The sequence below is a fragment of the Mus pahari genome, chromosome 12 (assembly GCF_900095145.1).
Source record: "Mus pahari chromosome 12, PAHARI_EIJ_v1.1, whole genome shotgun sequence".
NCBI lineage: Eukaryota > Metazoa > Chordata > Mammalia > Rodentia > Muridae > Mus > Mus pahari.
In genome coordinates, this window is record NC_034601.1 from 18,422,067 (window position 1) to 18,435,065 (window position 12,999).

General features: G+C 41.9%; 2 protein-coding genes and 5 non-coding genes across 11 annotated transcripts in view; 6 read left to right on the forward strand and 1 right to left on the reverse strand.

Annotated features, from left to right (window-relative positions):
- Window positions 1-5,404: 5,404 nt before the first annotated feature.
- On the forward strand, window positions 5,405-11,876 carry Eif4a2 (eukaryotic translation initiation factor 4A2). Of its 5 annotated transcripts, none has more exons than XR_003844876.1 (12): window positions 5,405-5,757; window positions 6,526-6,571; window positions 6,656-6,788; window positions 7,058-7,197; window positions 7,926-8,094; window positions 8,176-8,285; window positions 8,517-8,660; window positions 9,075-9,212; window positions 9,438-9,527; window positions 9,752-9,831; window positions 10,285-10,395; window positions 11,099-11,876. XR_003844876.1 is itself a non-coding variant. In XM_021209952.2 (11 exons), exons 1-11 carry the CDS (start codon window positions 5,729-5,731, stop codon window positions 11,241-11,243), a joined length of 1,227 nt encoding a protein of 408 aa, XP_021065611.1. In that variant the 5' UTR covers window positions 5,405-5,728; the 3' UTR covers window positions 11,244-11,876. The 5 variants fall into 5 exon arrangements, 3 of the variants coding, with proteins under 3 accessions (XP_021065611.1, XP_021065612.1, XP_029400292.1); XR_003844875.1 differs by having other exon boundaries at window positions 5,657-5,757; window positions 6,523-6,571; window positions 11,099-11,178; XM_021209952.2 differs by lacking the exon at window positions 10,285-10,395 and having other exon boundaries at window positions 6,523-6,571.
- Window positions 6,891-6,960, forward strand: LOC115065160. Its single transcript, XR_003844955.1, has one exon. It is a non-coding gene; the product is annotated as a small nucleolar RNA SNORD2 (small nucleolar RNA).
- On the forward strand, window positions 8,323-8,447 carry LOC115065106. Its single transcript, XR_003844909.1, has one exon. It is a non-coding gene; the product is annotated as a small nucleolar RNA SNORA63 (small nucleolar RNA).
- Window positions 8,696-8,873, forward strand: LOC115065159. Its single transcript, XR_003844954.1, has one exon. It is a non-coding gene; the product is annotated as a small nucleolar RNA SNORA81 (small nucleolar RNA).
- Window positions 9,250-9,378, forward strand: LOC115065105. The gene has a single exon (XR_003844908.1). It is a non-coding gene; the product is annotated as a small nucleolar RNA SNORA63 (small nucleolar RNA).
- LOC115065111 lies at window positions 9,552-9,690 on the forward strand. Its single transcript, XR_003844914.1, has one exon. It is a non-coding gene; the product is annotated as a small nucleolar RNA SNORA4 (small nucleolar RNA).
- A 12-nt stretch (window positions 11,877-11,888) lies between the features above and the next one.
- Rfc4 (replication factor C subunit 4) overlaps window positions 11,889-12,999 on the reverse strand; it is a 16,488-nt gene continuing 15,377 nt past the window's right edge. Inside the window, 4 exon segments of the mRNA XM_021209958.2 lie at window positions 11,889-12,038; window positions 12,115-12,231; window positions 12,372-12,452; window positions 12,532-12,766. Of these exon segments, the coding sequence (XP_021065617.1) occupies window positions 11,943-12,038; window positions 12,115-12,231; window positions 12,372-12,452; window positions 12,532-12,766 (529 nt within the window). The 3' untranslated portion in view covers window positions 11,889-11,942.

Genomic DNA, 12,999 nt, shown 5'->3' on the forward strand with positions numbered 1-12,999 from the left:
AAAAAAAAAAAAAACAAAAAAAAAAGAGTTTTCTTTGCTTGTTTTAATATGGTTCTCACCCGGGGTCACGTCTGTTTGAGAGCCTAAGTCTTCTCCTAATACTCATGCTTTGGGTTTTGCCTCAGGATTAGGGTAGAATATCCAACACTTTCTGAGATGACCGTAAACACATTTCTGCTATCTTATACTATATTTTTATAAAAAAACAAGCCATCAGAAATGATGTTATAAAATCAAATGCTGATTAACTGTGAAAATTCTGATATTTTGTGTCCTGAGATAGCAAAAATTCAGTCAAGACTTAATTCTCTGCAAAAATAATCAAGTCCATTCCATTTTGAATTTTATTTATTTATTCATTCATTTGTTTGTTTGAGACAGGGTTTCTCTGTGTAACCCTAGCTGTCCTAGAACTCACTCTGTAGACCAGGCTGGCTTTGAACTCAGAGATCCACCTGCCTCTGCCTCCTGAGTAGTGGGATTAAAGGCGTGGACCACCACCACCCCGCCCCCAGCTTTCCTCAACTATTTTGTTCTTCCTCTAAAAAATTTCCTGGTTTGTTGTTTCTGGGTGAGTGAATTTCAAACTCTATTTTTTGCTTTTTTTTTTTTTTTTTTTTTTTTAGAAGATAGAAACAAAACGATATCATTTCCACAAATTTAGCCATAATAAAGGTACCTGGAGTCAAATCCGAAGACCTAAGGTCGTCTCCAGAGTCCATTTAGTGAAATGAAAACACGGAGTCCTGTAAATTTTCCTCTGACCTTTACACGTGGGATATGGCCGCCCCATCTCAACCTCCCTCCCCAAATACATAAGTTTTCAATGTAAACCAATTGTTTTATCTATTTATTTAAACCATTTAAAATGTGCTTACTTGTGTGCACACGGGTGTGAGAGCAGAGTCAGAGGGTAGCTTTCAGGAGTCCTTGAAAGCTCCACCTCAGGGGAGACTTCCACCTTGTTGGGGCGGGGTCTCTTCTCATTTCCGCCTGGCTGTGTACTCCAGGGTAGCTGGCTGGAGGGGGACCAGTTCTGGCATTGCTCCTGTCTCAGGAAGTAGCTGCATCTCATTTCATCTAACTTTGTAAGTGGGTTCTGACAATCAGAACTCAGACCATTAGACTCGTGCCACTAGCTGAGCCAGCTCCCACCCCTCCCCCGCGCCCCGAGTCCCACTGTCTCATTGTTAACCAACACTAAGTTACAGACAGGTCAGTCTTTCCTACCGTCCTAGGACCTAAAATTCTAACATGTGACAAGTGCTCATTATCTCCTATCTGACTATACACTGGCAAAACAGTTGAAAACATAAAATTCAAAAGCTGGTTGGTTACTTTGATTTCAGGTGTGGGCAGTAAGAGAATGATGAATGAGCAACAAAATTTTTTTACTATTAAAAAAATGGGATGGGATTCATAGTTTAAACTTCTGAAATACATTTGACTTATGCACAGCTCACCTGAAATATCTTTGTTTTAAGAGTACATGAGCTATGGTGGTGAATACCTATAATCCCGGTACTTAAGAGGCTGAATCGGGATGATCACTACTAATTTAGGGTCATCCTGGGTTGCATAGGGAAATTAAAATTCAGGACTTCAGGCTTGGCAGCAAGTCCCTTAACCCACTGAGCCATCTTGTTGGCCCACAAATGCTTAGAAGTTATTGTGAAGAACATGAGAGTAAATGCTACCTTCTAAATGACTTTGGGAAGCATTGCTACACACACACACACACACACACACACACACAGTCTGTCCTCTAACTTGCTTAGCAACAAAGAAGTAGGCAGCAGTAGCCTACCCACTCTTACCCAGCGTGGGTAAGAGATTAAGCAGCAGGTGGTGGGCTGTGTCTTAGTCAGGGTTCTAGCTTCATGAAACACCAGGACTAAAAGCAAGTTGTGGAGAAAAGGGTTTATTTGGTTTATACTTCCACATCATTGGAGGAAGTCAGGACAGGACCTCAAACAGTTCCAACCTCAAACTCCAGAACCTCCAGGCAGGAGCTGAAGCAGAGGCCATGGAGGGGTGCTGCCAACTGGCTTGCTCCCCATGGCTTGCTCAGCCTGCTTTCTTATAGAACCCAGGACCACCAACCAGCCCAGGGATGGCCCCACCCACCTGGGCTGCCCCCCCCCCCCACTGATCACTAATTGAGAAAATGCTTTATAGATGGGTCTCATGGAGACATTTTCTCAACTGAGGCTCCTTCCTCTCTGATAACTTGAGCTTGAGTCAAGTTGACACACAAAACCAGCCAGTCTTGGCTGTGAACTTATTAAACAATAAACATTCTCAAGTAGTAAAATAGGTCTGAAAAAATACATAAACAAAATTTTGTGGACCAACTGATTATGAAACTGCCGTTTCATTTTTGTTATTTTAGTTTTATTTTATTTTGCTTTTGTGTATGGATATTCAACAGTGGCTGGCCTGTAACCTTTTATTTTAGACCAGGCTGGCTTCCAACTCAGAGTTCCACCTGCCTCTGTCTCCCAAGTGCTGGAATTAAAGGCTTGTGCCGTGCAAGGCTCTATTTAATTTTTGGTGTTTGTTTTGTTTTTAAACAATATGTATTTCAGGGGGCTCTAGCCCATGCTCTAGCCCAGGTGCACCTTGAACTTGTGATTCTCATGGCTCTGCCTCTTGAGTAGGTAAAATCACAGGCCTGTGGCTTGGTTAAGATTTTTTTTTTTTAATTATCATTTGTAGTTTAACTGGTCTCACACATTTCAAGATTATTAAGGAACATTTATATTTATTTATTTATTTATATTAATATTCATTCATTTATTTTTTGAGACACAGTTTCTCTGTGTAGCCCAGGCTGTTCTGGAATTTGCTCTGTAGGCCAGGTTGGCTTCAAACTCGGAGATCCCACTGCCTCTGCCTCTACCTCTGCCTTACAAGTGCTGGGGTTAAAGGCTTGCCCCACCACTGCCTGACCACTAAGAGTATTTTGATATTTATTTATTTATTTGTTTATTTATTTATTGACAGGGTTTCTCTGTGTAGCCCTGGCTGTCATGGAACTCGCTTTGTAGACCAGGCTGACCTTGAACTCAAAAATCCGCCTGCCTCTGCTGGGATTAAAGGTGTGTGCCACCACTGCCTGACACTAAGAGTATTTATAGCTAACTTTGATAAGGCTACTTTCAGATGATTGCTGAGTATCCTTAAACTGAATTGTCAACTCCATCTATATGACTTACAAAACGTTAAGAATCTATGCTTTGGGGCTGGTGAGATGGCTCAGTGGGTAAGAGCACCCGACTGCTCTTCCAAAGGTCTGGAGTTCAAATCCCAGCAACCACATGGTGGCTCATAACCATCGGTAACAAGATCTGACTCCCTCTTCTGGAGTGTCTGAAGACAGCTACAGTGTAATTACATATAATAAATAAATAAATAAATCTTTAAAAAAAAAAAAAAAAAGAATCTATGCTTTATTTTTAGCTCATGTATTACTTGATGCTATTCATGTTGTGAGATCAGGATAAACACAGCATTTATTGGAAACACATTGTAGGGGGATGGAGACATTGATTTATTATCTTCTAATTTATTATTATTATTATTATTGTCATTTTTTTCAAGACTGGGTTTCACTATGTACCTCTGACTGTCCACTATGTAGGCCTTGAAACTCACAGAGATCCATCTGCCTCCGTTGTAGTCTAATGGTTAACCCTTAAATATTCCCTCTTAAGGGACTTAGAAAAATCCTCAGGGCATGTAACGACAGTACTAACCATAAAGACAACATCCAACGGGAAAGTATGTTCTTCCTCAATGAAACAGCGAACAATTACTTTGTTGTGTTTCTTAGATCAGGAAGTATTATTTATTTTTTTATTTTAATTTTAATTTTATTTATTTATTTATTTATTTATTTTTGTTTTTCGAGACAGGGTTTCTCTGTATAGCCCTGGCTGTCCTGGAACTCACTCTGTAGACCAGGCTGGCCTCAAACTCAGAAATCCGCCTGTCTCAGCCTCCCAAGTGCTGGGATTAAAGGCGTGCGCCACCACGCCCGGTTTATTTTTATTTTTATAGCAACTTTGAAAGAGATTCTACACATGATGGCCAATCCATTTTGTCACTCACTCACTTGTCCCTTGAGGCAAGGTGTCATTATATAGCCCTTGCTGGCCTGAACCCTCTAAGACTTGCAGGGATCCACAAGCCTCCACTTCCTGAGTGCTGGAGTTAAAAGCCCATGTCACCACACCGGGTCTCTATTTTGTCATCATTTTGTAACAGTTTCTGACACAATGATTTCCAAATAAGTACAGGTTTTATTTTTGAATAAGTATAGTACACAGGGCTGGCAAGATGATTCAATGCTGGTCTTAGGGCCTGCTGACTTGAATTCCATCTCCAGGACCCACTTGTGGGATCCAAGTGGTAGGAGAAGAATCAACTCCTAAGAGTTGTCCACTGACTTCCACAGGCGCTGAGGTGCACACTCAATAAATAAACAAATACAATTTAATCTTTTTAGAACCAAATACTTTTGGTAAAGTAGCAAATTGAGCCTTTTCCTCCTCTGGTAAATCAGCCTTTGGTCTTGGTCTTCTGAATTAATGAAAAAATTTGAGTGTTCACGATACTTTCATATTTTAAAATTCAATGATTAAATATCTTATATTTTTTGCACGGGGTTCGAGTTGTGGCTGACTGGAAACGTCTAGGCTTATGCAGCCATGCAAGTTTATTACGGGCAATACGAACCGTATCGTCTCAATTTCAGTAAGGCAACATTAGACGATTAAAATCGTTTTTTTGTTTTACCAAAAGAGACAATCAGCTCTGGAAGTGCTAGGGCTGAGTCTGCCAGGAGCACCCATTTACATTTCTGTGTTACAAAGAATGACAGGTCCTTTGCAAAAGTTGGTAGTAATTCTAGCACTCATTTCTCGCACCTGTTAGGTTGAAATTATTAGCATTATGTTTTAAACCAGAGCTAAAGGCGACCGACCAGAAAGACTTGAAAATCGAATCACCACCCTAGGGACATCTGTTAATGATACTCTACACACTGTGCTTCTCGTCTTACAAAAATAGAACTGCAAACTGGATTTCCTAGGATGTGCTGGGTGGCCGACATTTTCCGTGGCAGGGGTTTCACACGTTCCAGATCCGAACGGATATTAAGTGGCTGGGCGAAAAGCCAGGTAGCCCTTCCCCGTCACATTAAACAGCAGTGAGAACGGGCGGGGTAACCCGATTCCGTTCCGGCCCGGAACGCGGCGGCCGGGCCCAAGGGCACGCTGACGCGCCGGGAGCCCGGTTCTGCGTCCTGGAGACGCCGCCCGCCAGCGAACAGCGCCACCGGCTTCCGCCCTAGGCGCCCAGGGCTCCGCCGGCCTCTGCGGCAGGGCCGCGGAAACCCCGTAGGAGCAGGGCGGCCGAGGAGCGCGGCGCGCGGTCGCGCTGCTGCAATATTCTTCCGCCGAGAGCAAAGAGTCCCGGACCCACTCCCGATTCATGGATCTCCGGGAGCGCTGTAATACCAAGTAAAAGTGACATGTGGATTTTGTCATCGACTCCCGTAGGTCTTCACCTCCGGTAACAAACTGCAGGAGTACAATTTTGTGGCGTCCGAAAGGGGGATAGGGAAATTCCTCCGCGAGAAACGGGTTCCGGCCGCGAGCCTATAAAAAACGGGCGGCGCCGTCCGGCTGTCTTTTCAGTCGGGCGCTGAGTGGGTTTTCGGATCATGTCTGGTGGCTCCGCGGATTACAACAGGTACTGCGCTCCGGGGGCGGCCGGTGGCCCGTAGTGAAGGTCACTAGGACCCGCGTTGAGGTGGGAGGCTTGGCGGCCACACTGCAGGTATGCGGGCTTTTTCTTAGGGCACACACAGTCTCCTTGTGCCCTTCGAGAAGCTTCCATGATGGTAGGATTCCAGATGTTGGGGAGACAGGACGGATACAAGAACGGAGTAGTAAGGATGCCCATTCTTAGGACACATTGTGACATCTACGCCGCTGCCCCTCCCCGTACGGGGCATGGCAAGCGGAGCCGTGGCGCAGCCCGCTTAGGGCCGGGTAACCGGGTCCCGAAGGTTTATTTGCGCCCAGTGGCGCGAGCTGGGGTTCTTAGGGTTCTGTCGAGGTGGGAGACTGGACGGCCAGAGGACGATCGCCCTGGACCGTGAGACGGGGCGCCGGAGCCGTTGGCATGGACCTGCCTGGGCCTTTCGGCGTCAATCACGCCGGCTTGCGCAGAGTTAGGGGCGGAGCTCGGCGCGCGGAGCACTCGCGAGAGCTTCGCTTCCCAAACGGGAGGGCCTGGTCCTAGGGCCCTAAAGGGGCGTCTACACTTAGGGGGTCCGAGTCCTTAGCCATTGAGGAGGGCGAATGGCGCTTAGCTGCATTGCGGCCGGCTATGAGGCGTTTTCAGCAGAGCGCACGGGCGCAGAAGGTGATGAGGCATGGGGTTGGAAGGGCCTTTCAAGGGTCTCTTGAGTGGCTTGGAAGGAGTATGTCTTAACTGTAGTGTTCTTGTCAGCAGAGAACATGGCGGCCCAGAGGGAATGGACCCCGATGGTGTCATCGAGGTAAGGAGTGGGTGTGGACGTTAAAGGTTTGGGAAGGTACATTTTTTTTCATGTCTTACTCATAGTTTGATTATTAACTTACAGAGCAACTGGAATGAAATTGTTGATAACTTTGATGATATGAATTTAAAGGAGTCCCTTCTTCGAGGCATCTATGCTTATGGTTTTGAGAAGCCTTCAGCTATTCAGCAGAGAGCCATTATCCCTTGTATCAAAGGTAAAACTCTATTGCCATTAGGATAAGTGTTGTGCACATACGTGGACCGTAAAAGGGAAAAGTAACCTTTGGGGAAGTGCTAGCACCTGTTTGTATTCCATAAAGTGAAATGATGGCAAATCATCTTTCGGGACTGACCTGAAATGAAGAGAATGCTCTCTGCTGATCACTTAAGTGGGCATAGCTTATGTTCCAACTGGAATACAGGGTGTATAGTAGAAGTGACAATTTGCTGTGGGATCGGTAAATATGTATCCTACTTTTTTTAGGGTATGATGTGATTGCTCAAGCTCAGTCAGGTACTGGCAAGACAGCCACATTTGCTATTTCCATCCTGCAACAGTTGGAGATTGAGTTCAAGGAGACCCAAGCACTAGTATTGGCCCCCACCAGAGAACTGGCTCAACAGGTATTGATAGTGTAGTTCAAAAAACTGCTTGCGTGTTGCATAGGTTTCAGGTTTCACAACTGTGAAGAATTTAAAATTAAAACGTATAAATTGTCCTAGTCCTATGAGAGCCCCCATCTTAATTGTCCATGCATGCAGGGAGCCTTGTTGAAAGCTAAGCAGGAAATGGGTATTATAGGTATGACTTTAGGGCTTGATTGCACCTCGACAGTTGAACCCATAGGTTTCTCAGAGGGTGGATTATATCTGTACCCATTTAAAAATTTGGAATGCAGTTGTGCAACATGAAAACTGCAGTGACATGTTAAACATTTGACTGTCTCAGTAGTTTGTGATGCATCTGTTGCATGCTATGTTTTCAAAGCACTGCTATATTGGCTTTGAAGTAACACTTCCTGATGAAGCAGCAAGCTTCATTCAGGTCAAGATTATAAGGCTCAGTGCCTTGTGGGAAAAATACCAATATTTGCCCTTAAAGAACATTTCACTACACAGTGGAGAGTGTAGAAATTTGTTATGTTCCTAGTTGGTGGTTGAGGTAGCAAGGTCCCAAGTTTAAAAGAGGAGGGAGCATTAAGCAGTTTGAGTGAATTTTAAGCTTGAAATTAGTACATTTTGTGCTATGCATGCATAAAAGCTGTTGGCATATATAATAGTGCAATTATGCCTTTAAGCTTAGTCTTAGACTTTGGTTTTATAGAATGATAACTACCATTTTTGGCTTTTAGATCCAAAAGGTAATTTTGGCTCTTGGAGATTATATGGGAGCAACTTGTCATGCTTGCATTGGAGGAACAAATGTTCGAAATGAAATGCAGAAGTTGCAGGCTGAAGCCCCTCATATTGTTGTTGGTACTCCAGGGAGAGTGTTTGATATGCTAAACAGAAGATACCTTTGTAAGTAGTGACCTTTAAAGGTCCTTTCTTAACAAAAGGTTATGAGAACTTGGTGATACAGTATGCCTTTCTTATTAACAGCTCCAAAATGGATCAAAATGTTCGTTTTGGATGAAGCAGATGAAATGTTGAGCCGAGGGTTTAAGGATCAGATCTATGAGATTTTCCAAAAATTAAATACAAGCATTCAGGTAACGTTTATTTCATAACTCATTTGGGTTAGGTTTCATGCAGGTACAGTTACAATAAAACTGAAGTGTTCTATTGTCGTTCCCCCTGCTTAAAGCATTTGATACATTACTATCTCTGCCTAGCTCTTACATAGTAAGGCAGAGACGCTTGGTTTCAAACATTTTTCCCTCTAGCGTTTGCTAAAAGATTACACAAACTAACAGATAAGGACGAGTATTTCTTTTTTAAAGGTTGTGTTGCTTTCTGCCACAATGCCAACTGATGTGCTAGAGGTGACCAAGAAATTCATGAGAGATCCAATTCGAATTCTGGTGAAGAAGGAAGAATTGACCCTTGAAGGAATTAAACAATTTTATATTAATGTTGAGCGAGAGGTAATTTTGTCTTACTATTAAATAAGTTTTTTTTCACCTTCTTGTATAAGCACTGTGCTAAAATTGCAGGAACTAGGATTCTATCTTGGTTTTTGTAATGATGCTAGCAGAGTACACACAAGAAGAAAAGTAACTGCACTGGATTGCAAAGACTGGGGTGGACCTCTTTCTTAATGTCCAGTGTCCCGTGTCATAAGATTCGGTGCAATAAGTCTTTAGACCATCAACACTCAACTTGGAGATCATGATCTTTTGTGGGCAGCATATCAGATGCTACATTATGCCTCAACAGTTATGAATAGCAACAGATTTATGGTGGGGAAACTGTATTAGAGGGCTGCAGCATTAGAGTTGAGAAACACTGCTTTAGATTTGTGAAGTCATGGAAATTTTGTTTGAATTTTTTTTTTTTAGGAGTGGAAACTGGACACTCTTTGTGACTTGTATGAGACTTTGACTATCACACAAGCAGTTATTTTTCTCAATACAAGGCGCAAGGTGGACTGGCTCACGGAGAAAATGCATGCCAGGGACTTCACAGTTTCTGCTCTGGTAAGAGTTGGATTTAGTAATGCTAATTATAGCCAGTAAGCAGGATTTAACTACAATATAGCTGCTCAGTGCTGTGTTGTCGTTCCCCCTGCTCAGAATAATTGTTTCTTAACTATACCTGTCTGCTATCTGCCTGTAGCAGCCAGGGACGCTTGGTCTCAAACATGATTGAAATTAAATGTATGCCTGAATAGAGATTCTTGATTTGAGTTGTTGCATTTGCAGCATGGTGACATGGACCAGAAGGAAAGAGATGTCATCATGAGGGAATTTCGATCAGGGTCAAGCCGTGTTCTGATCACTACTGACTTGTTGGTGAGTCTACTCTTGTGTATTTTAGTACCAAAAGCTAGATTTGTGGGGAAGGTTTATTAAATAACCTTAACCAATTCAGGCTATTTGGTAGAATGAGTAAGACCACACTCCACAGTGGGCTATACCACTTAGTATGGTTCATTACTATATTGTGGCCTACACTGGTTGCAGGGATGTCTAGCTTTTTGAATTAGGATATTGAACAACCTCTTTATTTCATTCAGGCTCGTGGGATTGACGTGCAACAAGTGTCCTTGGTTATAAACTATGATCTACCTACCAATCGTGAAAACTATATTCACAGGTGAGAAGAAAGCATCTCCAAATTTTGTATTGGAGAAGTAAATTCAAACAATTCTACGGTGTTTTGTATACAAGGTACTGGTAAATCAGGGAATAGGTGGCAGTAAAAAGGCATAGTAATTTACTAAGGTCTATAGACAAATTGTATTTGGGAAGATTGGTCAGAACAAAGTGGGAAAACTTGTAATGTGGCCAAGGTTGTGTATACACATGCAGATGAGGTTAGGTTGCTTTAGATTATTTTTTTGGTCTTATGTTTTGAGCCTTTTTAGTGATTTTCTTGTGTCCATGTGCTTTTTTTCTTGGTGATTGATTCTATACAGTTGGGATTTTCTTGGTGTTGCTGGTAGCATTTTGAGTGATTCCCTGGTTTAGTTATAGTGGCTTTTATCCCTAAATAAATTGAATTGTACTTTGTTATATGATGTAAAAAAAGACTTTTTAAAAAATACAGGAGTCGATAGCGGCAGTTGATGACGAGATGGCACTCAGAAACGGCGTTGACGTAATTTAGGACGTGGAATCATAAGCGAAACAGCACACTGTTTGAATAAAGAGCGAGTCGGTATTTATATTTGATTTTCTTTTGTCATGATTATTTGATATTTTAAGTTGTTCCAGCCCAAGGCATTTTGTATGTTAGCATTTCTGATAGGGAGCGTTAGGTGGTTGTATTGTCTGGTACTTTGTAGGAAGGTAGAGAGCTGTTGTGGAGGTAACACGTTTGAGTAATTTGAGTATATAACGTGTGAAAAGAAGCTGAGCAAAAAGCAGTGATAAGTTTGGGTTACCATACCAAATACTTGCTTTCACACTGGAAAAAAAGTAAGTTTTAGAAAATAGTTAACCTTGCAGCATTTGTATTTGCAGTTCCAGAAGTGCGTCGAAATGGATTGTATAACTGTTTTCTTTTATTCCTGGTGTTTACATTTGTCCCAGGCTGACAACTGCTCCTGGCTGGCCCACTTTGGTATGGGCTTTAATTTCACCCCAAACACAATACTGTCATCTGCTTTATTGTAATGGTCAAGGCGCCTATCTCATTTTGCAGCCAGACAAGCCTTGAATTCTTTTGGCACTATCTGCAAAGGAAGATGTTTTTTTCCACCTGGATATTGGTTTTATCAGCTAGTGCTCCACTTAGAAGCACGAACTATAACCCTGATAAGTAAACAGCAGCTGATGGTTAACAAGTGGATCGTCATATTCAGTAGCTTTAAACAGTACTAAAGCAACTTGCTGACTGTTGGTTTCTTTCTCTTACACAGAATTGGCAGAGGGGGTCGATTTGGGAGGAAAGGTGTGGCTATAAACTTTGTTACTGAAGAAGACAAGAGGATTCTTCGTGACATTGAGACTTTCTACAATACTACAGTGGAGGAAATGCCCATGAATGTGGCTGACCTAATTTAATTCCTGGGATGAGATAGTTTTGAATGCAGTGCTCGCTGTTGCTGAATTGGCGATCACAACGTGCATTGTGCTTCTTTGAGAATATTTGAATCTTGTCTCAATGCTCATAACGGATCACAAATACAGATTCTGATAGCAAAGCGACTTTAGTCCTGAGCTCTTGTGAGGAAAGGCATTGGCTTTATCCTCTTTAGAGTTAGACTGTTGGGGGTGGGTATAAAAGATGGGGTCTGTAAAATCTTTTTTTCTTAGAAATTCATTTACTAGTTATGTAGAAATGGTTGTATTAGATGTTCTCTATCATTTAATAATATACTTGTGGACTAAAAGATATAAGTGCTGTATAAAATCAGCCAATTATGTTAAACTAGCATATCTGCCTTTATTGTGTTTGTCATTAGCCTGACTAGAAAGGCCTTTAAAGTGATTTTTTTTTTAGAGAAAATTTGAATGCATTTTGTTGGTATTGTATTTATTCAATAAAGTATTTAATTAGTGCTAAGTGTGAACTGGACCCTGTTGCTAAGCCTCAGCAAGCAATCATCCTAGGTAGGGTTAATCCCCAGTAAAATTGCCATATTGCACATGTCTTAATGAAGTTTGAATGTTAAATAAAATTGTATATTCACTTTATAGGTGGTCTGGCCATTTATTTATAAAAAGCTGGTTTCATACAAAAGGGATATAGATCATCTTTTATTAACAATTCTGAGTTAGTTGCTGCATCACAGTTGCACAGAGGCTCATCAACTGCAGGTGTTCATCTGCACCATCTGCTAAGCACTTATCCACTTCCTGCAAAAGAAAATAAAATGTTACCAAGACATGCCAAAAAAAGAGGCTTTTTTGTTTGTTGAAGTATAATACTTACAGCAAGTTTCTCTGTGATAATGGACTTATGTTTATCAGAGAGATTTTCATTTTCTATAATTGCATCATGAAGTTGATTGACAAGCTGAGTGGCTGCATGTCCTTCATCTATGAGGTTCTGTAACAAGAGTTTAGGATCTTTGTAAATGTTGCTATGTGATTTCTGTGTACCCAGAATAGTTTTGTTCCAGATTGCCCTGGCTTCTGCCTTGTGCTGGGACTGGGACTGCCCAGTCAATAGTGTAAAAGGACTATTACCTTTACCACAGCTTCTAGTTTGTCAAAAGAGCCACTGTGACATGCAGTGAATATTCCATCAATGGTTGTAGCTGGTATCACCTGAAACAATAAGCATTAACAGTCAGGACAAGGTCTCAAGTAGCTTGAAGGACTGTAAAAGCCACAAGAGTTTACTTGCCCCAGCAATGTCTGTGATCACATCTTCAGAGACTTCCTTTCCACCTGTTAGTCGAGTAGCACTTTGAAGAAATGTAATGGCTTTCCGTAAATCTCCTTCTGATATTTTAACAAGATATGCTATTTCCTGAAAAGAAAATTGGGCAGAAACAATGATAAACCCAGTGTGAGGAGCAAGACCTCTAACCTACATAAAATCATACTTGGTTATAGAATTCGCAATGCATGTGTGGAGTCTCGTGCTTCAACTGTTGCTATTTTTATGTATGAGTACACTGTAGCAGACACACCAGAAGAGGACAGCATTACAGATGGTTGTGAGCAACCATGTGGTTGGTGGGAATTGAACTCAGGACCTCTGGAAGGAGTCAAGTGCTCTTAACCACTGATCCATCTCTAGCCCCCAACTGTTGCTCACTTAACAAGATTTGAGCATTCTGTTCTTCCTTTTTTTTTTTTTTTTTTTTTT

Coding starts and splice junctions, on each gene's coding strand:
- Eif4a2 (XM_021209952.2), top strand. CDS start 5,729: ATGTCTGGTGGCTCCGCGGATTACAACAG. Junction 7,198..7,925: donor CCAGAGAACTGGCTCAACAG/GTATTGATAGTG, acceptor TTTGGCTTTTAG/ATCCAAAAGGTAATTTTGGC. Junction 9,528..9,751: donor TGATCACTACTGACTTGTTG/GTGAGTCTACTC, acceptor TATTTCATTCAG/GCTCGTGGGATTGACGTGCA.